General features: G+C 32.9%; 1 protein-coding gene across 2 annotated transcripts in view; it reads right to left on the bottom strand.

The window, feature by feature from the left end:
* Positions 1-25,840, bottom strand: part of LOC148274653 (uncharacterized) — a 246,872-nt gene that overhangs the window by 24,985 nt on the left and 196,047 nt on the right. Inside the window, exons 14-21 of one of the 2 annotated variants that reach the window (XM_088236825.1) lie at positions 24,499-24,552; positions 19,751-19,839; positions 14,892-15,066; positions 10,541-10,675; positions 9,254-9,380; positions 7,278-7,353; positions 2,655-2,838; positions 450-607 (exon numbers count right to left, since the gene is read on the bottom strand). In XM_088236825.1, coding sequence (XP_088092951.1) covers positions 450-607; positions 2,655-2,838; positions 7,278-7,353; positions 9,254-9,380; positions 10,541-10,675; positions 14,892-15,066; positions 19,751-19,839; positions 24,499-24,552 — 998 coding nt within the window. The remainder of the gene's footprint in view (positions 1-449; positions 608-2,654; positions 2,839-7,277; positions 7,354-9,253; positions 9,381-10,540; positions 10,676-14,891; positions 15,067-19,750; positions 19,840-24,498; positions 24,553-25,840) is intronic. The other variant, XM_088236826.1, reaches the window with a different exon arrangement.

Genomic DNA, 25,840 nt, shown 5'->3' with positions numbered 1-25,840 from the left:
ACTTGTCTCAAAAACAGGGTGGACGATCAAGAAATGATATTTTATATGTGGATTTTAAATTTCACGTCTCTGCAACTTATTGTTGAAAGTTAGATTTTAATGTGAAAAGTCTATTAAAATTTGGCTCAAAAAGAGCATTAGTTAGTTAGTTAGGTTAGTCTAAAAATTTAAATTTTACATGTTCATTCAAAATTTCATGTCCCTATGGCTCACTGTTTAAAAGTTTGATTCTTTAGCGAGGAAGGCCGTACGAACTGTGCTATTTAAAAAAAATAATATTAGAAAATAGCAGTTTGTAGCAGACGTGTTTAAATTAAAATGTTCGAGTTTAAAAAGAGTCGTAAAATTTAGCTCAAAAATGAAACGATTGATCTAGAAATAGCGATTTTAGAATTTTTTGGAGTAGATACTGTAGTACATAAGTTAAAAAAATAAATAAATATGGCTACCTGTTCATTTGCCCTGGCAAGTCAGGCATACTTTGTCCGAGGTTGGCGTGTGTGATCTGCACACACAGTGTGTTAGAAGACGAAGCCACTTGTCCAACACGGGTTGAATTCAGAATTGGAGCACGTTGTGCACTTTTCCCACGTAGCCAAAATGATCCCTGAAATTAATGTAGCAAACATAAATAAAATTAGGTACACTAAAACCTCGTCTTTACGATCCTCAATTTTGCGATTTCCCGCTTTTTACGCCGAAATGTTTAGGTCCTATTTTTTTCCATAGATTCTCATTCAAATATTCCCCCAATCAACATTTTTAACGTTTTTCAAAACACCGGTTTTACATTGAAAAATTTTCAACTCATTCGACCTGTCAAAAGACGCCAAACCACGCCCCGCCTAGTTTGCCCAAAATGGTAAATATTTTTTTTTTAAATGTGTAAATTGTTGTCTCAAACTAAATTCAAAGTAGGTTCAGTGTAATTGATCATTTTGTTTAAGTGTCTGATTTTTTCATTTTATTAAATTGTGACATGCAGTTGACGCATGTTTAGGATGAATAAAGTCTTTACATCAATAAATTACAATGCAGAAAGTTTAAGAATTTGGCAATAGAAATATTATTTAAAGTTATAAACATAATTTGGAATGAAGATTGTTTAAGCAGTTATCATAAAAGTTTAAAACAGTTTTGCCGCAATATGACAGTTGAAATTCTGTGGTGCCATAAGTACTAAAAAAAGTGATACCATGTAAACGAAATTTCCCAATATTTAGGTAAAAAATCATTGTATGCATTTTGTGCAAACAAAAATTTAAATTTTTATGTTTTTATGGTTAAGTACCTACCTAAATTTATTTAGGCATTTTTTTTTTAATTAAAAAAAGACACATTGGGGTATTGATTGAAAAAATACAAAATATTTTTGATGAAATCATAGGTAAATATGAATTATCCCCAATTATGACCGTTTTTACAATTTTTCATTTCCTCACTTTAGCGTTTTCCTCAGTTTAACACTTTTTTACTGCTCCCTTAAAAAACGTAAAAGAGGGGTTTTACTGTATTTCAATAAAATGTTTTTTTTATCTAAAGCACATCCATTCCGTGACAGGTCATGAGTGGTAGTATCTTACATGTTTCAGAATAGTACAGGTAATAAGGACAATAAATGTTGACAGGACACAAAATGCCATGATCTCTTTAAGTGAAACGGAAGGTCTATTGATAGACATCAGTAGGCCTTCCGTTTCGCTTAAAGCTTCGCGGCTTCTCTTGAATGGGTTTTCTGGGGTTTTCTATAAAAATCCACAGCCAAAACTCCAAAACCCTTTATACAAGTCACCAAATGACAAATTCCATAATCATACTTGAGGCACCGCTTATGTTGACCTTCCCGGGATCGAACTCAGGAATTCAAGCATGGTAGGCAAACATGCCAACCACTACATCACCAGGCGGACTTTTCTCTGCTCTAATTCTTTTTTGATGAGTAACAATCGAGTCGAAAGCATCCGCCCAGGATTCTGGTTCTATTGTACACACATAACTGTATTTTTATTCCGCCCGGTCAAACCGAATTGTACAGATTTTACAACTGTTCTAAGCAAGAAGGCAGTAACCAACATTTAGAAAGTTTCGAGGTAATTGAGGTTTTATGCATTTGGTATTTTTTTACCGTATATTTAACAAAACATGTTTTTAAAAAAATTATAGATGTTTTTAATAAAGCAAATTGTTTAGAAGGATTACATTTATTTATCAGATGCCATTAAAAAAACACACTTTTTAATTTTTACTAGATAATGCTTTTTGCTTGGAAGTTGTTATTATCATCATTACTGTGGACAATTTAAAAAGCGCCTTTTTAGTGAATATCACCACAAGGGTGCTGTACAATAAATGTCCGAAAATTTATTCCAGCTACATAGCGCATGGAAGATTGGGATTCTAGTTCCTCATTTTTAATTATGATAGAATTTAATAACAGGTAGGAGCTAGATTACAGAACGTCTGGCAGCCACTGAGAGCAAGGACAGTATGAAATCTTGCCCCCATTTATATTATTTAGTCATGGACAGTTGGAATTCCAGACCCTACTTATGAATTTTAAATATTAAACATTTTTATTTTAAAAGTATGAAATAGTTGTTGGATAATCGAGCAACGGATTACTGAGAGTACTGTTTTATTCACTGTTTTGTTACCTTTGCTAAGGGTGATTCTACATGGTGGGAACCTGACTGGGATTGGTCCGCACTCCCCTGCGGAGGTTGACCTTCGTCACTGCTAATGGAAATAGTGCGATGATCAATAGAAGTGTCGCCGCTGCCAGCGCGAGTCCCATTCGCCTGGGCGCTTGTCCCTGCTTCGCATGCGTCATACGACCCACTAAAAACAGGTAGAGTATTTTTTACATTTTTTATTTATTTATTCATCCATATTTGCCATTATGGATGAATAAATTAAATAATTTATTACACCATATATATTACTTTATTTAAAATCTCAAAATAGTGCTTGAAATAAATTCTTAAACAGAATATATGTCTAAATGCCAAGTTTTGGTTAATTTTTTTTTTTCTTAAATGTTTTTTCCATACCGCAATATTTTTCAACCTTTTTGAATGCGCGACCCCTTGATGAGTTCTAAAAATCTGACAACCCCCTGGGACCCTAATTATTTAATACTACTCGAATGCCAGTGATTTTAACGGAGACGTATTTCATCTTCTTTCTATGGAGACCATATTATTATGAAACGAGAAATCAAGCGCAAGGAGGAAGTGAGGGCAAGAGCTGTTGGCAGATCTATAAATTGCTTGAATTTAATTTGCAATAATTGATGTCTTCTGGATGAAGAGAAAACAAGAATGCACAGAACTGGCAAGAGATTTGAATTTTTTAGTACCATTTGCCACATCCTACCTATGTGAACTAACGCTCTCTTCAATGGTAGACATAAAAACTAAAAAGAGGACTCCAATTAAAAATGGTCAGGTTATTTGCATCTCTAAAATAAAACCAGGATTTGACGAATTATAAAAAATAAACCTAAAACCGTTTCTTATTAATTTTACCTTGCGACCGCGACCACCCAAGCAAGTCGCAACTCACAGGTTGAAAAACCTTGGCATATCGTAATAATTTATTACAGCCTTGTATAAAATTGAATTTCGTGACATGACATTAATTCTAAAAGGGAGTCTGATCTTCACTTTTTCTCTGTTATTATGATTATGTTTTTTTCCAAAACTCTGTAGTTTTAATTCTGTATTACGTATAACCATTGACACATTAATACATAGACGCGCCCTATAGAGTAAAATATTTTTAAAAGTAACACGAACGCGTACCCATAGTTACTAAGTTAGTTTATTACACCAGGGCTGCATTCAACGATCATGCATATGCTACCAAAAATTGGAGGATATTAATTTTTTATCTATAAAAAAGTTTGTATTTTAACGTTAACAGTCAACATTAATTTTTTGGTGGATTCTAATCAGATTCTTTCCTAAAATTAATTAGAAATTCTAAATTTTAACCCATTTATTTCTTTTTGCTAGATTTTGGGGACTGCAAAAATAATATTAACTCACATTTATTATATTTTTTTTAATGTATTCCTCTCAGTGCATCCCTATAAGTAAAAAGAGCTTCATAATTGCACCGCTAGACGTAGTTTAATGCCATATTAACGCCATCGCCAAAATAAATCTGAATATCTACGTACTAAGATTAACACCTCCCCTCGCAGTCGCGAACATCGTAAGCGGTATCCCCCACCCCGCGAGCTAGTAGCGAACTGAGTTTCGGCGGAAGTGATTTCTGTGACGTTTTTACTAACACAAAGCAGGATATTCGTAGCATTTATTTATTATTGGGGTGTGTTTTGCACGCAAATCTAATGTTTACTCGTTAAGATAACTATTTTCTCGTCTGTAACCAGCTTGTGTACTAACTTTATGCGATCGGTTATTGATTTTATTTAAATAAATGTTGGAATGTATCAAGACGGGTAATTGAGCCTTAGCGGTATTATATATATACCATACCAAATACTACCCTAGGCGTACCAAATACTATCTTTATAATGCAATTTTTATAAATATACTACTTACTTTATAATAATTTTGTACATCGTGTGTGGTTTATATTTGCTAACCGTCAAACGCCCAGAAGAATATTTTGCTTTAACTAAGTACTACTGGGTTAAATAACGCCTAATGTTGTTTTTGATTTAATATTTTATTTTTGTTAAAATTACTTCTCTAGAGACAAATTTATTAAGTTAAAAATATGTGTCATTGGAAAAATATAATAATTTTTGTTATTATCTTAGTTATTGAAGGTTATTTTTATTAAGTCCTAGACTTGGAAAAAAAAACTAAAAATTAAGAGAACTGATGATTATGATAGTCCTTTAAAGACTGATTATGTTTCTAATTTAAAAAAAATATTTATTTATTTATTTATTTATTTCATTTTATTTGGGATTTTTACAGCTATTACATAAACAAAATAATTAGAAAAATCTTAACAATACTAAAGCCAATTAAAAAAATCCACTGTAAATATAATGACACATAATATATAAGAAAAGAAGTTTAGTAATTTTATTTGTGTGACGTTTGTATTCATGTGTATGTGAATGTGTGTATGCGTGAATGAATGAGGGAGAGGATACATGTGCGTGTGGGAATGAAAGAGGGAGAGGGTGCGTTTGTATGGGTGCGTAAGTATGAAAATAATATATTTGCTTAAAACTTGTAAATTGTATTAAAAATGGTACAATAAAGAGCTTAGTAAAAAGTTAGAAACCTTTTTGTTAAAATTCAAATGACGAAATGATATAAATCGTTTTTTTTTATTTTTTTTTTTAAGTATGTTAAATTTCAAAACCGTATTCTGAAGAAAAAAAAAGCATTTTATTTTTTAAATTTAACTGATAAACATCGAATGAATAATGTGCGACGAGTCCTATACAATACAGTAGGTAATCACAAAATGCAGTAAATACGAAATAATGACAACAATAAAATAAGGATTGACAATACGCGAACGTTGATTCAAAACGAACACACAAATGCATATTATATGCACCTACATAATATATAAATAAGAATAACATATAAGTTTAATAGAAATGATTCGGATTATAAAAATCAGGTGTCACAAAGAGTTGGCCCGCAGTACGGGAATACATAATTATATTAAAAGATCTTCTCACTATAAAACTTATATATGTTCAGGGATAGAGAGCAACGGAGAGGAGGATGCGGACAAAGACAATTTATTACCTATGGCAGTTTTGATAAATTTAATATTTTTGCTAAATATATCTATTTCGTTAAATTTCCTGTTATACGTATCCATAATACGGTTAATCGTAGCGTTTTTTGACGAATTTGTTCTGCATTTAGGTATGTGGAAAAGTTGTATATAACGCGTTTGTCTCTGTGGTACCTTAAGATGAATGCGGTTAACCAATTCGGGGGAATCTATTTTATCAGATATTATGTTGGTGAGTAACACTATATCAGCTGTGGTTCGTCTATCAGCGAGAGTTTGGATATTATGAAAAACGCACGCTTGGCGATAATCTGGAAAATTGAGATGTAATCTACGGTTTAAATTTTTTATAAACATTTTTTGAATTCTTTCAATTTTGCAGGAATGAATTTTATAATAAGGAGACCAGACAGGTGAAGAAAATTCTAGTAAACTACGAACATAAGAAAAATATAATTTTATAATTTTTTAAGAGTATCTAACACAAAATATGTAACACTCAATTAGAAAGTTGTGATAAGAAAATTATTGTAGGTGTAATTAAACCTCGGTAGTTAAATTCTGCCAAAATCACCGTGCTGAAATTTTGTTATTATTTGTCTGTTTGCTGTAAACAGCATTATTTTTAATTGTTTATTTCATTCATTATTAAAAAACCCTTTGATACGCACACTGTTTTTTTTTCTCCTATTTGTAAATATAAGATAAATTAGTTTTAACCTTAAGTATTAGTAAGATCAGTGTCAACCACCCTGAGAATTGAACCTGAGACCTCAAGCATGGTAGGCAAATGCGCCAATCACTATACGAGGAGGACTTTGTCTACTTGATTATCTTTTTCTGGATTTTCATCAGAGAGCAGCCATTGAGTCGAAAACATTCATCCAAGATTCTGATTCTATGAAATACACCGAATTTGCACGGACACAGACCAAATCTAATATTTACATAACAGAGACTGGAATACAGAAGGCTTTACAGCGATCGCTTTAAATTCAACATTTTTCTTATATTTATACATTCATATTTCTTAAATTCTTCCATTTTCATAAGAGAGTAAAATAATGTTCTTTATTTTCGCACAAAAGTCAACAGATGAAACAATTGAAGAAAATATGCATGTTTAAATGTAGACGGAATGTAACGGTATGATCTTCTTTTTCTTTTTTGGATGCACGTCTGCTATCGGATGTCTGCGATCATGTGAGTCAATATTACTTTACTTATGGTTGCCCGTAAAAGCATCTAAAATAATCTTACCAAAAGGAAAAACTGAAATAAAGATAATTAAACAAAGAATTGGGAAAAATCCTAACGTGGCAAGGAATCACCTATTTCACAATATAGTATGTATACCTATATAGTAGATTATTTTACCGGTGGTAATGTATGATGGCACTTTTGACAGATTACAATAGTGTTTTTTTCTTTCAGTTTTGTGTATTGATTTTTCGGATTTGAAGAGCCTTATTACGTTGCCGTGATCGTAAATATAATATGTACACATATATTTATATATATGGATCGACTTTTACCTGTACGACTGTTGTAGGCTTGACATTCTAGAAACTTTGGAACTGTTGGGTTGGCTGAAATCATCCGTTTCAATGCCTGAAATAGGGAAAATATTCATTCAAAACTTAAATTTAAAGACTACATTTACAATACATAAAATGATTTATGTTATAGATAGAAGCATAGAACACACTGATGTGAAACAAAAAAACTCCACACATGCAAAAAAAGGATTCCATCCTATTTCAGACATATTGCGAGAAAGAATGAGGAGTCTCAAAAAGCTGATAGTAACAGGGACAGTTGAGGGTAAGCAAGCGAGAGAATATCTTCTACAAGATTTATTATTTCCCTATTCGCATCCAGTGGTGCACAGGGCACTGCATTGGTGCTCCAATTGCAGCGTATTTTGGCTAATTTTGTAATATGGAAGGTAATGTGATTAGTCTTAAGCTTCAGATGCCAGTCCATGAATAATGCAATATTGTAGGGTAAAACCACCTTTAAAACCTATATTTTTCTTTCAGGGGAACGTGCCAACCACGTATCTCTCCTCAATAACCTTTTTTAGATTTTTTTACCCGATAGTGGGCTATCGACTCGAAAAATACAACCCTCATTTGGTTCTATTTCACACACAGAACTGTTGTATTCTTCATTCGCTTGGATACAGAAAACTACAAGATGGACTAATCTAATAACAAGGTCCTCGTTAAACGCTGTTCTTGACCTAGGATCGGGAGGAATGGTGGCATATTATAGAACCTAGTGCCTGATACACCTATAATCTATAATATGCCATTTTTGCAAACTTACTATAGTATAATGGGAAACATTGATATGATAATTTGAGATGAATTTAAAGCAGAATTGAAAGCAGACTTCTATAAATAAATGCATCTGTATCTGTGTTTGTTTCTTTGCTGACTTTGAGATAAATGCCAATTTTTAATAGAAAACAAATACATAGTGTTTACTTAAATACCTCAAAAGGTTTGATAATATTATTTCATTTTAATAAAAATTAAAGATTGAAAATCGGTTTTAAATAAGCATGAATTATTATTGATAGAAGTGTGGAATATTCTGATTACTGATATGCACATATGATATTTCTTCTTTTCATATCCACTTCTGTCTAAGACTGGTAAACACGCCTGACTTCAGGTATGGCTCTTCAGTGGACAGTTGCAATGTTTTTATATTGTTTTATTTTGAATCTTTAAGTAGGGTGGGCACACATAAATATATTCTTATGTGTGCTCTAATAATAACAACGTACATATATTTAATTTATAAGATGTTTAACATATATTTCATGACCTTCAGTTTGATTTATTTTATTCATATTTGTTTTTTCCCATATCATAATATTTTTTCACTGCCTTATATAAAATGGAATTTCGTGATTTAATATTAATCTGATATTAATTTACAAAGTACCAAATACAATGTAATGAGTAACATGTTGAATAAAAATAAAAACCCTTCAAATTAATTACTAAAAACAATATAAATTCTTTGAGAGAATTATTTGGAAGTTGGAACTCTTAACTAAATGTTTATATAATTTAATTGATTCTTTAAAAAAAACAGACTCTTTTAAAGACTGAAGCTGTAAAAAATATAGTTTTTTAAACATACTACATAATTAACCTGTCCGGGAGTGAGTTTCTGCCGACAAAACTGTATCTGGGGAGTGAGTTTTTTTTTTTACTTTTTATAATTTTATATCATTGTCAATGCTATAAGCAACATATTTTCTTGAATAAAAATAATAAATTATACCAGTAAATATGATTTATATCAAAATTATCGATGTTTTATTTCATGGGTTGTCAACCATCGGTTTTACAAGCCCAAATAATATTTCTGAAAATAATCGGACGTACATGTACGCCCATACTCCATTGATGAAAATTTTGTTTGGACGACCATGTACGGCCATACTCCCGGACAGGTTAACACTTGTTAAATTATCTTGACTTGCACTGACCATCAGGATATTGATCGATGGGAAGGTTTGCCCCATAGACCATTGTGGTGAACCTCTCTTTTGCTGCCTTCTTGACAGCATTTTGGATGGCTTCCATAGGCTCCAGCAGTACCTCTTGTGTAATTGTCTGAAATATAACGTACTATTTTTTTTAATAAACTAAAAGTAAACAAGCTGTTGGCAAAATGTATGGAAGAATACTGATTGAGAGAGTAGGAAAAGTTACTAAGGATAGAGTGTGGGATATACAAAGCGGTTTTATAAATGGAAGAGGATGTATAGATCAAATATTTTCTTTACGAAATATGACAGAAAAAATTCCTGCTAAAAAAATGAAAGCTCTTCGGTGCATTTGTCAATTTGCAAAAAGCGTTTGATAGGGTTGACAGAGAAAAATTATGGAAGGTGTTATCGGAGTATAGAGTGAGCGGAAATCTGACACTATTGCTTCTCTGTATAAAGACAGCACAGCATGTGTTAGGGTAAATAGATCATACACATCGTGGTTTGATATTCATAAAGGAGTCAAACAGGGATGTGTATGTCACTATGGCTGTTCAACGTATATATCGATAACTGTATGAAAGAATCGAAAGGTTTAAGAATGGGAGAAAAAAATGGGTGATCTATATGTCAATTTTCTTTTGTATGCTAATGATGCCGTGCTTCTTGCTAACAACACAGAGGAACTGCAATTCTTGGTAACAAAAGTCTACGATGTATGCAAGGGAAGCGATTTGCTGATGAATGTCGATAAATTAATTGTGATGGTTGAAAGAAATAAAAGTATAACTAAATGTGAAATCACTGTGAATGGGGTTTTACTAAAACAGGTAGAGGAATTTGTGTATCTGGGAAGTGTGTTTACTAAGGATGGAATGTCTGAGAAATATATTGAAAGGAAGGTGAGTGCCGGGAACAGAGTAAACAGTGCACTGAAATCAACTTTGGCAAATAAATCTTTGTCGCAAGAGGCAAAATTAGCAGTTCACAATGGAGTCCTGGTCCCGACTCTGATGTATGGGAGTGAAGTATAGACTTGGAAAAACAGGGATTAAAGTAGGGTGAATGCTGTCAAAACGCGATCTCTCAGGCGAATGCGTGGTAAAACTATGTATGATAGATGCACAAATGTCGAGATTCGTACATTATGTAAGGCTGAAATAGGCATTATCGACAAAATCAAGAAAGGAGTTCTGCGCTGATTTGGACATGTAGAGCATGACCGTTTTTCAGAATTATTTGAAATGTAATAGTGATTCTTAAATATTTTTTAAAAATACTTACACATTCCTTTTTTTCGACTTCAAAATCAGAAAGGGGGTCAGCCTCTATTTCCTTTGTGCATGCGGCAGGGTCGTCGTTCATCTTCTTCATATACTCCATGGTTACTTGTGATTCACGCAGTGCAAACAGCCAATTCTGTAATGCATAAACAATTATAAAATCACGAATCGCAGTATAAAATCTGTACTTATATTATAATTGCGAATGTATGCTTGTTGGTTTTATTGTGTTTCTTTCACATCTCAGCGGAGAGACCGATTGACATATTTTATTGCATATGCATAGCTGGAGGGGTGAGAAGTCAAATATCATACTTATTTATCATATTGAATTTTTGAAAATTACTATGAAAACAATACAAAATATATTAACAGTGAGCGACATTATTTGAAAATGAGTAGGCGGTAAGGTGGGATGTCAAAAAAAATAATTTGAAATGAATTCTTTAAAGTTCTATAATCAACTTGCTTTATCTATGGTTAGTTTGTTTTGCTTTTCGTTTTGATTTGAGATTCTTCACTGACTGCCTCCGCAGTTAGTCGAACAATAACGCGCTCTGACATTTCTCTTGTGACATGTGCACTGACCCTCGCTATTATCACGGATTTTGATTTGTATTTGTGGACTAAATAATAATACTTGTTTGGTTGTGTTTTGTGTTGTGTTTAAATTGGTTATCTCGCTTAAATAAGGTTTCCATATAATTATTTTTTTACTACTGTATTCCATATAAGTTTATTGTTGCAATTTACCGGGTGAGTACATTTATTTTACTAAACGATAACTCGCAAGGTGCAGTCAGTTTCTTTTTGTGTAATCATTTAAGGTAAAGTTAGCACTTAAGTGACCTGTTAAAATTTCGTTTTTTTTTTTTTTTTTTAAACTTTAAGGCTATTGGGTATTTAAATTTATAATATATTTCCGTAATGGAGTCCACCGAGCCAGGCCTACCTCGTTCTAAAAAATTAACTCGCGGTCATCATTGAACTTCATCTCCTACTATTGCACCTTCGGCTGTCTGACGCAAACAGGAGCATAATGTACCTAGCGATGGAGATACGTCCGATGGGAGTCATTCAGATTCCGAGAAATCTACCGAAGTAACAGAGATGAAGAACGAAGAGTGGAATTCTCTTGCCATTGCTCAAGCTGCTCTTTCAGCCCTTCAAGAAGTATTCGGGGAAAGACAAAGTAAACTTCCCAAAGAACAGCAGCTTAAGGTGGCTATTCATATCCAGCACGTCTTGGGTTCAGTTGGCCAGCTATGTATTGACAAAGATTCAATTATGCTGGAGCTCGTAAAATCTCAAGCTGAGTGCCAAGTTTTAAAGGCGGAAAAAATGCTGTATTCGAAACGAACTTGTGTCTAAAATCTAAGATAGAGCAATTAGAGTGGGATCTAGGCCCTGTAATGCGACGCGTAGAGGACGCAACAGAGGCGAGTTTATCATTTGCTGACATTGCCAGGAAATCAATTAACACGTTGGAACCCCCGCCATTTAAAAAAACTGGGCTACAAGTAGGACCCGCAAGACCTGGCATATGCATATTCCCTAAAGATGATTTGGTCAAAGATAGGGAGACAAAAAAATGCTAAGAGTCGCTTAAACCATCGGAATTGGGAATAAGAGTAACGGGACTTAAAAGCATCCGAAATAGGGATGTTATAATTTATACAGCAACTCAATTGGAACAAGATAAGCTCATGAAAGCCCCAGCTCTGGCGTCATTAAGCAAACTGAGTGCACGGTTACCAATGATAAGATTACCTAGGGTAATATTTTTTAATGTCCCTAGGGAAATAACTGACAACGATTTTCTTCAAAATGCTCTCTCGGATATTGCCCGACAAACTGACGTTGAGGTAGCTAGCCTGATTGAAGGATGTTGACTAAGTCATCTAGCAGGTCCCCGTACAGGTTCCACTTGCCACCGAGTGTATGAAGTACCCGCCGCTGTAAGACATCAACTCGTTGCTCAAGAAAGAGTTTATGTTGACTGGACTGTTTGCCGTGTACGTGACTTCTTGGGGCTCACAATCTGTTCAAAGTGTCAAATGATTTGACACTCCTTTAAGTTCTGTAAAGAAGCAAGTCGATGTTCCCACTGCGCCATGAAGGACACAGTCGTGTTGATTGTCCTAAAAATAATGACATCCTGATTTGCGCTACATGCACACAATTTGATCGACCTGCAAATCACCTGACTGGAGATAAAGACTGCCCAGCATATTTGGTTTCGGAAAAAAAATAAATTGTAATCATTTCGGCGAATTGATCATGTCCAATCAATTTAATCCCAGTCAGTGAAGAATTCACTTCCCTCTCTTCTCAATCCAATGAAGTACATATTTTGTACTTTTGGATTACTTTTTTTCAGCACAAAGATACTAAGGCTACCAGATTTCAGAGAGCTCCTTCGGGCAGCTTTTTTCGTTTGACAACGAGCAAATTTTCCGTGTATGCGGGCACCACCAAGGAGACTTATATCCTCAGATGCGGTGTGCGGTATGTGGTGGGCAAGCTGCTTTTTGTTTTGTTTTTGCAGTAGAATTTTGGATTTGTAAACAGAATAGCGATGCGATGTTGCCATAGACAAACGGCTCGTATTTCTTTCATAGCGATAGTTGAAAAATCAAGCTTCTTTCAATCCAGATAAAATATATCATTCCACCAGTAAATTTTTTATTGATCATCGACACAACTAATTGATTAGGTAAATAATTTCTCTACGCTGAATACAATAAATCGAGATTTCCAAGTAAGGTAATTATTATTTAACCACAGACCAACCCAAAATAATATAAAAAGAAACATATCGAAACCCAATAAATGACAGTGACACGCCATTTCATTTTCTGTATGTTCCGACTTACGACCAGATTGAATTACAATATATTTTTCGGAACCGGCCGCGGTCGTAAGTCGACGAATAACTGTATATTATTAAGGTTAGACAAAAGATGGAAATTTCTTATTATAAACAAAATGTCTTTATTTATTATTACATCATACACATAAAATTATACACCAAAATAAAGTTGCTTTGACAGTCTAACTAGGGTAAATAACCCCGTTATAAAACAGTCAAAAAATAAAATTATTAAGTAATCAAGTATTAAGTCTAAAAAAATATATTACAAATTTAAAACTTTTAATCTTGATCATTTGCAACAAGAAAGTAAGTTGATCAGTTTTACGCTTCTGGTACCAGTACAGGAACAGTGAAATATTATAGTGTTAAACCAGCTTTAAAACAAATACTTCACATCGAGCCAACTAGGAATTGAACCTAGGACCTCAAGGATGGTAGGAAAACATGCCAACCACTACACTAAAAGTTATTGTTTTCTGTAAAAAAAATTGACACAAATTGTATGCATATCCTAAGAAAAAAAGACTCAATAAAGTAATATTAATATTCCAAATTTGGTCAATTTATTAAATTACATTAGTCAGCAGAACATTAACACTTTGATGACTAACCAATAGTATTGCATACTGCATTTCTACTTTATTTATTTATAAATTTATTGCATATACATACATATTCATTAGCAGGGAGTCTTTATAACACTAGAGCATTTGAAAATGAATATGAAGTGTCCTCTGGTTAGGTTAGTCTCCATATAACATGGCTCAGCCGGTTCTAAGTGGAGATTTTCTGTTTTTAATTATGAATAGTTCTGTACCAACTTTGAGAAACCATTATTAAAAACATGGAACTACTTAATTCTAAATAAATAAAAATATGAATCAAATCATCTTTATTGGATGAATATAAAGTATTTATATTTTAATTATTTTTCTACTTCATACTTACACTTCCATATAGTCGCCTGTAAGTTTATAGCTTTTAAATTGAGAGTACTGAGTGGCGGACCACTAGTGGCGGAACTCCGTATCCATAGAATTTATTTATTTATTTAAATTCATAAGGTTGAATATATTTCAGATCTATAGGTAAACCTTTGCTGAGCGGAAATGTTTCATATAAGAATTAAATACGATATAATAATAAACTTGTTTATTACATATCCTAAATGGCAAAAACATTTTAAAAATCTTAAATAAAAAAAACATTAAGTACCCACATATACAAAAAAAATTGTAATGAAAACTAATTATTAGTAAAAATGTACAATTCATACCTCGGGTGTAAAACCATAATATGTTCAAATAGTGCGCAGTTTAGAGATATTGGGTTTGAAGATTTCAATTTTCTTAACAAACTGGGTTCTTTAAATGTCTTTTTATTATTTACATGGGTTAATGATTGAATTTAAACTTACTTTTGTCATAATTAAACTTACAGTGTCTTGTCATCACAGATTATTTTGTAGGATACCTACCTTCAACGAAGGATTGCTGTATTCTCGAGAGTTGTTTAGATCGTGCAGAGAAAAGTAGGAAATGGCAAGATCCGTCTCGTCCACCACAATAGCAATAATATGGCTCAACTCTTTGACACTATCCTTCATAACGTACTGTGGATAAAGATGAACTCGATCCATCAGTATCTTTGGCCTATAAAGAAATACATATAAATCAAAACTATCACCTTAGTCCCAATCTGTGAAACAAAGGTGGCACGGCAATCGATAATCAATCCAAAGAATGTATAGGCACAAATATAAAAACTCAGGAGACAACTGACAACTTACAGCAGAGACCAAAAATGAAGACAGCATAAAGCCAAAGGTCGCGATTTACATTGGACATGAGTTTTAATACTCTTCTAAAAAGTATACCCCAATAATAAGTAGGAAATAGGAATCATTTTTTATGTAGGTACAAAAAATTATGGGAATACGTTATTAACATGTTTTCATATTACATTAATTTCTAATAATTGTAGGTACCTATGAATAAACGAACTCAGAAATAATCATAGATAATTAAAATAATACCCATTTTAACACGGCATCGCAATGCGCAAATAGTAATGAAGGTCAAAAATTAAATTCTAGAATAAAGTGGAATAAAATAATAATCATAATATTTCGCAATAATCCACCAATTTCAACTTTTAACCGACAAACTGTCAACTGTCATACTGTCAGTTTTCCCGCGTGCAAATAAATTAGTTCATTAAATGGCCGCTTACCGTTCATAGCGCTCCTTGTGATTATACATTTTTTCAGAGCAATTTCAACGCAGCATAATCTATAAATTGCATTAGGGTTCAATAATTTTTTTTATGCATCGACGAGAAAAAAAAATCGCATTTCAAAGTAGAAACTTGAAAACAATCGCAAAACTTCCGTCTTTAATCCGTTTTCCGTGGTTCAAATAATAAATACACAATGTTTTTAAACCCGCAACTAGAGACAAAAAAATACGTTAATTATTCTATGAAAATTGATTATTTAAATTACTGATTATAATAAAAAGTGTTCACCATTCGAAGGTTTCAATTTAGTTCAATTTTGTATTCTACTACACATCTATTATTGATTTTTCCTAACCAAACAACTGATTAATTTTAATTCTATGTATTGGAAAATCAAATAAGCGAACATTAAAAAAAAACATAGACATAGCGCAAAAATATTAGGAGGTTTCAGATATAAGACAAAATTTAGAAAGAGTGTTTTTCGTAAGCTAGGCCATTGTCTCACAAGTTGTTTTTAAATAGGTCATTGTTATTGTCTGTGGTTTGCTCCCCGATGACCCCGATCTATAACGACTAGATTCAGTTTGTCGATGATTAACGATGATCGATGATTGACTAAAATTGGCTACAAAATAAAAATACTCAGTGTAAATCATAAAAACGATAGTGAGGATCTTAAGTTTTTTTATTTGTTGATGGACTACCAAATTAAGCCTAGTTTAAATTTAATTTGGTTCTATGTATCGTGTTATCAGCGCTGCAACTTTTTAAAGTTAAGTAATTTTTTAATTACTCCGCTCAAGACTTCGCTTGTTCTTTTGTGAGTTGTCTTGATTGGTGGATTGGCTTCGTGAAAACCAGAAATCTATCACATTATTCTATCATTGGTTGACCAAGAAAAGCATGCAACGTCATGAAAAGCAGTTCATTATCTTTATTTATTTTAGAGGAACATCTCCGTACAATTAAATGCTTTAATAAGAAAACATTTTTTACATAAAATTTTCACCAGTTTTACAAAAAATAAACAACGACGTAAATACGCAGTTGAGGGAATGACCTTCAGCAAAAACAATCGCTACGCAAATACGATTTTTATTTTAATCGGATGTGGGTATGTAATCATCATTCCCCTACCTGCACCCTGTGGTGCGTAGGGTAATGCATTGGTAGACACCAAATGCAGCATATATTGATCATCTGTTACAAAAAGGTAAGGCGATCAGTCTTACATTCCAGGTGCCAGTCAAGGAACAATGAAACATTGCATTGAGAGGATCCTTAAGCCCTCCATCCACCTGCAGCTGTTATTTAGTCCTGAGGGACTCTCTGCCTTAGTAGCATTTATCTTTGACCTAACGTCGGTCCTGCTGATTGCCAACAATACATGATACTAGGGTGTCAGCTGCGCATATAGGAAAATGAGCAAAATTTTTCTTAAAGAATACAAACTTTATGCAGATTAATGAGGGGAGAGGACGAATGGACAGAGGCCAACACGTCTTCCCCACCCTTCAGGATCCCCTCAATGCCTTTATTTTTTATTGAAAAATAAAGTAGGTATAAAATATACAAGCAATTTACACAGATACCCACAAAATAACAAAAATAATGACTTAATATTATAATAACACAAAACACAGTTTTTTAATTTTTTTATAAATGAAATAAATATATTAAAAAAATAAATGAGCCAAATATGCTGTACTGTTAGAAAAATTACAAAAACATGAGAACGTAAACGTTGCATATGTTATGCGTAAAATAAGTATATTATTGAGTGTTCTCGGCACGGGTAACCCCCGAGTGAGGTCAGATTATTTTGATTATTTTTGAAAAAAACAAAAAAAAAAGATTTCCATATTCAAATCATTCTAAGACTACACATTACATTACACATTACTTAGACTAAATATGCTACATTATACAAATAAATGCTGCCTAATTCAGAAAATGTATTTTATCATACCTAGTGAGAATATACAGTATCAAATGTTTGTTTATAATTCAACCCTAGATTCATGAACACTCGTATTTCATACACCCTCAAAAAATAAAACTGTTACAGCGCGCGGCGCAAAAAAGATGGCAATACATGCGCCTCAGTCCCTTCCTAAAACGACGGGAGCTCAGTTTGGGGCTAGTAGTCTCGGTGCGTTAATGTATAGTTGTGGTTAATAATTTATAATATAGTTAATAATATTAAGCCCGAGGTGTCTGAAATACGTATATTTATGATTGATTGAACTTTATAAAGTTAAAGATTTTATTATTTGCCTCATAAAACGAATGGACATGAAGAAAGATTCCAAAAAAGGTATTTGTTTGTTCTATTATATACTATAAAAGTAATTATTACTAGGAAATATTATTATATATTGCCATTGTTATAATTTTGATAAGTAAAACGTTTTACTTGTTATTTATTCGTAGTTATAGTTATTCTGTATTAGTTTGGTACTTATTTTGTGTTATTGTTTTCTAGCATGGCTTCTTTAAATGAAGACTAAATTTATGCAAAATAATCCAGAGTGGGAGACCAGGAAGAAGCGGATCCTCTGAATGATTTGGATAGTGAAGTCGAGGTTATTTTAGAGGATAGTGAGCAACCTACAGATGCTTCAAGCGATTCTGATGACGAACCTCTTCGAACATCAAATATTTGTCGCCGCCATCGTATAAATTCTCCTGAGTCATCAAATAATAAGCGACCTATGGAACAAATAAGCCCAGGCGAACGAGAACCTGCAGCTCAAATAATTTTCCCATCAACTAATAATTTAAGAGGTAAAAATGGTCATAAATGGTCAGCACACAGTCGAGAAGCACTGTTCACATTGTTCAAGGACCCAAAAAATGCAATGACTCCATTGGAACAATTTTAATAGTTTATTTTGGATTCAATGATGAGTATCACTGTCTTGAACACAAATACAGAAATTTCTACTAAAAGAGAAAAATACGCCGCAAAAACAGCAACCGTTAGTGATACTTGTGCTGACGAAATATAAATGCATTGATAGGATTGCTACTGTTAACTGCAAGGAAAAAAGGTAATCATTTCACAACCGCAGAGCTGTTTGATCCAGCTGAAAGTGGGATGAAATATATTTCAGTCATGTCTAAAGATAGATTTGATTTTTTGCTGTAAAACACCAACTTTGAGGCGATGCCTTAAACGGAATATTGATGCCATTTTTGGCAAAACTTTGCCTGATGTACCAGCCAACCCTCAAAATCAAACCAGAAAGCTATGCAACTTCTGCTGCTATAAAAAAAGCGTCTAACCAGATTTATCTGCACCTCTTGTAAACGTCCCATGTGGTAGTTTGTACCTAGAATGCTCTGATTATTTTTTCAAATGTTTTTTTTAATGTTTTAATTCCAAATAAAAGCTCTTTTTAATTAAGCTTTGGAGTTTTTTTTCATCGTCTCCCGTAATTATTTAATAAGGTGATCTTAAAAGTTAGATGTATCAAAGACATATGTTTATGAAAAAGGTTACCCTAAATATAGTTTATGAATCTAGGGTAAATTAAAATTTAATTTTACGTAATTGTAGTTCATCTGATTTTACTTCATTGTACCTTTTTTCGATGTTTTACTAACATAACAAATTACATTATATACAATAATAAACCCCGATTTTCGGCACTGAACTGAACTGAAACGAAAATAAAATAAAGTTCAGATTTACAAAGAAACAAGGTAAAAAAAAAAAAAATTCGGTGTATAACCAACATTTAAATCGATACTTCATGTTCACTTTCCCAGAAATCAAATCCAGGACTTTAATAACGGTAGTTGATCGGGCCAACCACTATACAACGAGGCGGAGTTTTCTCCACTACTTATTCAGGATTTTTATCTGAAAAGCTCTAGTTTTATTCGACACACTTAACTGTATACTTCATCCGCCATAATAAACTTCATTTTAAAAATAATATAAAAATGTCCACAAATACTAAATGGTCACGCGTAGTCCATTCTTTTCGGAACATTAAATTATAAAAATGGACTCAAACAAAACACAATTTTATCCTATTAGAAAAAAATTCACACTCGAAGGTTCATGCAATTATTTTATGAACTCACCGGATCAATTTGAAAAAAGTATCTGACTTCCTTTTCTTAGTGATGCCCACGAGCAGCATATCCGTCAACAAGACTAAGTGGACCTCAAACTACAAAGAAAAAAAAACAATTATACAGTATTGTACAATAATTTTATCAATAGAGACTTCTAACACAAGTAAGGCGCAGTTTGAAATAATATTGTTTACAATGGCCCTTTTCACACATGCCACGCCAATCTACCCGGCCCAGTAATTTTACCGAGTACAAACTACAAACGCATACCAAATGTGTCACCTTTTGTAGGGTGTACCCGGTAAAATTACCGTCCGGGTGGATTGGCGTGGCATGTGTGAAAGGCCCAATCGATTCCGGTTTTGATTTGCAATCAGGGGTGCCGGAACGCTATTCCGGCGCTGGTTATAGAAAAAAGTACTCTTTATTTTACTGGGTAAATAAACAGTACGTACAAAATATATTGCCAATTTAGTAGGACACCCATGCACAGACCAAAAAAATTGTTTGCTTTGCAATTGCAAACAAAAAACAGGTTTTAAAATTAAACGATTATATGCATTATAATGTGCAAACCTACATAATTTATTAATAATTACAATAATAAACATAAGTACCTACCAACAACGTATTACATGCTTACATAATGAGCCCAGAGTAAAAAGAAATTAAGAAATAACCTGCTAAGCTTCTACTTTAGAGATTTGTCAGCAGGTAGGAAAAGAGAATGTGAATGTAAGTAAATAAATAAATAAATACACCATTTTACACTATTTTTTCTTATTTTTTTTTTTTAAATTTATTTGTACATTCATTTTACAAAAGTAATTTATAATTTTTTATTAATACTCTGTTGTTAATTACATTTTTTACGTCTTTTAAAAAGTTTTTCCGAGTCTTTTGTTTAGTTTTGTCTGGTAGTTTATTGTATGATTTCAGTCCCTGGTTTGTTAGTCTGACTGTCCTTGTCTCGTTTTAGAAGGTTGTATATGATATGTTTCTGATATTCTCGTATTGTGTCAATGTTTACTACATTTTTTTTCAAGTTTTAGTTCTTCGTCTACAATTACATCAATGGCTAATTTATGAATAAATTTATGGAGTCTTTTGTTTAGTTTTGTCTGGTAGTTTATTGTATAATTTCAGTCCCTGATTTATTAGTCTCGATTGTCCAATTATATTATACCTTATGTAGGTATATATAAAATATTTTGCCTGTCAAAATCGTGTTAACAAGTACTGGCTTTTATGAAAAGATGGATAACCCTTTTAAAATAATGATATAAATTGATTTATTTTATTGGTTTGAAGAAATTGCCATTTGGCATTAAGCAAGCCAATGTTCAAATATGTTTTGTCCTTTTATTGTGCGTTTTTTAATATGAATAAAATAAGTAAACAGAAACATAAATATGTAGTGTATAAAACTGTCTCAACATTTTGTCAATTATCTTTGTATGTATATTAAGTCTTCTTTGTATATTCTCAAAAGTAAAAATATTTGAAAAAAGTTTATTGTTAAGTGTTCTCGGCACGGGTAACCCCAGTGAGATAACATTTTTTTAATTATTAATCTTTGTTTACTATCTGGAAAAAAAGAATAAATTGATAAAAATACTGTAAAAAAAAAAACAATAAATAATATCGAGGTCCAGACATTTTAAATTTTCAGTACTCATTTTAATTTTCTTGGCTGGTTTTAGAAAAATACTTTAGTTAGAAATATTATTTTAAGCATTCACCTTTCAAAATGTACAAAATCATATGGATGTTTAAACACAGTCGGAATTGTAAATGTTGTGATCACATAAAAAAAGCTAATGATCAATGTTAAGTTTTATAAATGCCTAGACTTTCATATTCCCTTCTCAATGAGGTTCTTAGTCTCCATTTAAATATCTATTAATAAAAATGCATGTTTGAATTTGATGTGTGTAAGTAGGTACCTGCTAAAAAAAATGTTATAATTTATTTATTTTTAATGTTTATCGAACAATGAGTATTGTCGAATGGTTTAATTGCAAATTAAATAGCATTATTTTTTAAATATAATTTTTATTCTTCTGTACTAACGCTGTTTTTTTTTCGACAATGGAATGTAAGTTGTAATTTTTCATAATTAAAATATTTTGAACAAAATCAATTTATGCTCAGCTCCATTTTTCAAAACATTAAGTGTAGATTATTTTATTTAATACAACTGAAATGACCACGACATACAGCTTGGTACCAAAAATGAAGTAGGTATGTAAATGACTCGTTTATTTCTAAAACCCGCTATCTTCCTATGGCCACCATAGGGATTTTGCGGTTTTGGAAATAGACGACTTAAGAATCAAACTGAGACCCGTAAATTTTTTTTAAAAATGCATTCATTTTTGTACGTTGTTGGTTTCAAAACCAGAAAAATTTCAGTCACATTTGATTTAAAATCACGTATACAAAGTTATGAATGTAAACATTAATTTTATTTTACGCAATGTGTATTTTCGTCAAATCGCACAATAATGAGTTAAAAATGAAATGTGGTGTCGCACGCAAACAGAGAAATTTAGCAAACAGTTTATCTAAAGGATATTATTATTGAATCTTGTTACAGTACTATGAAATCAGCACTACCCTTTTAGGATTATACATACACCCCTTTGTTAGGATTGCAATCATCATATGTATAAATTGAGAAAGAGTATCGGCATGCATCATTTGAAAAAGTTATCAGTTCTCAAACATCGAATCAACATCGAACCAAGGGTTTACACAAATAAAAAACTAAATATAAAATAAATAAAACACACATCGTCAAGCTTAAGTACAAAATGTTCAGATTTTCACCTGATGCTGGTAATTCTGAATACCCAAAACTTGTGTTTTAACAATACAAAATGTTTTATTTATTTTATACTTAATGTTATTCCACAAAGTAAATACAGTCAAACCTGGATATAAAGGGACCCAGACGTAAGAGAAACCTCTTTAAAAGAGAGCGGGAAAACTCTGTATAAGAGAGTCGTTCTATCTGAACTGAACTCTATATAAGAGAGAGCCAAAACCGCGACTTCTCTAAAATAGCGCATGGTTTGCGGATGTAGCCGCAGCGTCACTGCTTGTGCATGTTCTGACAGGTTGTTATGTATATGCATCCGAATTCGTTTCTGCTTCAGGGGTCAGCGTAAATGATCAATTGATCGTTATCCTTTAGCGTGAGTGGTGAATCGTAACGATTTTTTGCGGCGAGATGTCTAAACAGAATATTTTAAAGTGATGAAATAAAGATTTTAACTGCCTATGAATACAAACAACTGCAAGTTAATATTGAAAAGAATTTAATGTGGGGGAATCGACAAATTATAAAATTATTAAAAACCAAGTGGTTAAAAACTCTTTACCTACTGTGTGATACTATTAATACTATTGTGATAAAGAAACGGTGAAATTGTTTGAAACTTTTAAAACATTTATTTATTATTCTAAATATGTTTCATCGCCTTCAAAATACACCCCTCCCGATCGAATATACCTATGTCAACGTTTTTTACATTCTTCAAAATAATTGTTAAAGTAGATTTTAGGAATGTACAGGCCTTTAAACTGTACAGCGATTCAATTTTTGTCTATTCAATCGTGTCAAAACGGTGTCTCCGGAGCGGTTTATTAGGCTTAGGGAATAGTCAGAAGTCACACAGTACTAAATCTGGCAAATACGATGGTTGTGGATCAATATGAGTTGAATTTTTAGCCAAATGGTCTCGAAACACCAATGCAGTGTGAGATGGTTCATTATAGTGGAGCAAAAACCAAAAATTGTCTACCCATAATTCTGGTCACTTTTTGCGAATAGCTTCATATAGGCCTCGCATAACGCTCAAATTATATTTCTTGCCAACAGTTTGGTCAAAGGCCTTCTACAACATTCTCAACGATTCTGCAGCAGAAATTTCATTTTGCAAAAAAATTTAATGCAACTTCTTTGCTCAACAATATCAGACAGTGTATTTATCTCCAAATGAACTTTTTGCTGTTCACAAAACACGTGCGTAACTATTGGAAAAATGCAGATATTGAAATGAAATTTGACACAGATGTCAGTGACAGTACTATCAACCCAGCCAGAATCAAAGAGCTTGCATATTTGAAATAGTAAAAAAGATTACCTTATTTTTTGATCACAGTAGTTTGTACATATGTCATGCACTTTCGTTTTTTTTTGTACCTGCTGCATATATGTACAAACAAAATAGAAATAGGAAGCCTGGTTATGTTTGTAGACCTATGTAAAAAAAAGCATGAGAGAGACTTCTTTACAAGAGAAAAATGTCCCGGTCCCTAGGGCTCTCTTATATCAAGGTTCGACTGTGCTGAACAATAAATAATATGAAACAACAAACAAACAATGAAACAGAGAAAAAAACTACTAAGGAGAGGGGGAGATAATTAATTGGATTTAATCTCAGAGTAATAATTCGCTCCCGCTTAAAGAGAAGCTTTTAAGCTCTATTACATAGAACAAAAGCGTTCCAAATTTTGTATTCGGTTTTTACTTTACAACAAACGTGTAATGGAGGGTTTCAGTTTGCACCAGCAATTCTCGACCCGAGTACCAACGGGCCGTTTCATTGCTATAAACTGTAGGTAATTTCGTGGTTGATAATTATTCAATGGTTTTTGTCCGTATTGGCGACTCTATTAGGCAGTGGCATTTTATTACTCCGAGGATTCAATAGATATTTCTTAGCGGGCAATGCCACTGACATTACCATAACTGTCGTAGACAGGGCGAGGATGAATGGCGAGCTTCCAGGTCCACAAAACTAGAAACAAAATCAAAAAAAACAAATGCTAGAGGGAAATTTGAAGGACAGCAGCTTCGACAGAATCAACATCAGTTCTGGTAAAGAACAAACAACACTACGAAACTCGCCAACCCGCTTGGCAAGCGTGGCGTTTAAATGCCAAAATCCCTCTGAAATAAACCATGCTGAACTTCAAGCCGTTTGACGTGGAGGTAGACGGAGAAGGCATTCGTTCAGGAGTGGACGGCCAAAGGCTAGAGAAGAGGAGAAAACAAGAATAGATATATTTCTTAAACGTGAATTTTGCAACTCATAAAGCATTTATATAATTTTCGGTCGAATTAATTCTTGATTTCAAATTTAATAATTTAAAAAAAAATCTAATTATTTTGAATATGTATTTATTGTACACCATTGAGTAATTTTAAATTGCTGGAATTAACTTTTTTCAGAACTTCTATTTTCTTTAAAAAAATCTTAGAAAAAGATTTGTTCGCAATGCTGATTTTTTTTTAGTAATTTGCCGACACGTGCCGGGAATAAAACCTTGCACTTTAATCTTAACCCGTGCTCCTGCATAGACTGCGGCCGGGACGAAAGGCCAACCCGGCCAGAACGTTGCGCCGGGACCGGTGTATAAAAAACCGAGACAATCTCGCTAAACCGGGACGCATGGTGACCCTACCTATATAATACAATTTCGAATTTGAGGTCAGTTAATACGTTTCTTATGAGAGTGCCTTGATTTATGAGTTCATTCGAAATACAAAAAAGTATTTTTCAAATTACGCTATGAATTTCAATTTTGACGAGTAACGGCGTCATTCAACATTTTTGATGCGCAAAATACCTTACTTAATAATTCAGTCTCTAATTTGTACGAAGTTGTAACACAATTAACAACACAACCGTCACATTTTAGCTAGACGAGCTAGACAACAGTGCATCAAAACACCAGATCATCAATCGGAATGGGTCGATATTGCCGCTGGAGTACCTCAAGGTGGAGTTTTATCACCATTACTATTTTCCCTGTTTATTAATCCGATTGCAGATTGTCTCAATTGTTCACATCATCTCTATGCAGATGATTTACAATTATATCTTCATTGCAGACCTGAAAACACCAGCGAAGCAATAGAATCGATGTCTAATACACTAAATTGCGTGTCAACATGGACAAAAGAGTATGGTTTACTAATAAACCCGTCTAAAACACAAATTATGTTTGCAGGTAGTCAAAGATTGCTTAGTAAGCTAGACATACCTTCACTTAATCCTCTTATTGTCAATGGTACCAATATTC

This window comes from Micrasema longulum, unplaced genomic scaffold (genome assembly GCF_059751315.1).
Source record: "Micrasema longulum isolate JH-2025_06_02 unplaced genomic scaffold, ASM5975131v1 h1tg001611l, whole genome shotgun sequence".
NCBI classification, from domain to species: domain Eukaryota; kingdom Metazoa; phylum Arthropoda; class Insecta; order Trichoptera; family Brachycentridae; genus Micrasema; species Micrasema longulum.
Note: the sequence above shows the minus strand (reverse complement) of the source record. Positions and strands in the feature narration are given on the sequence as shown.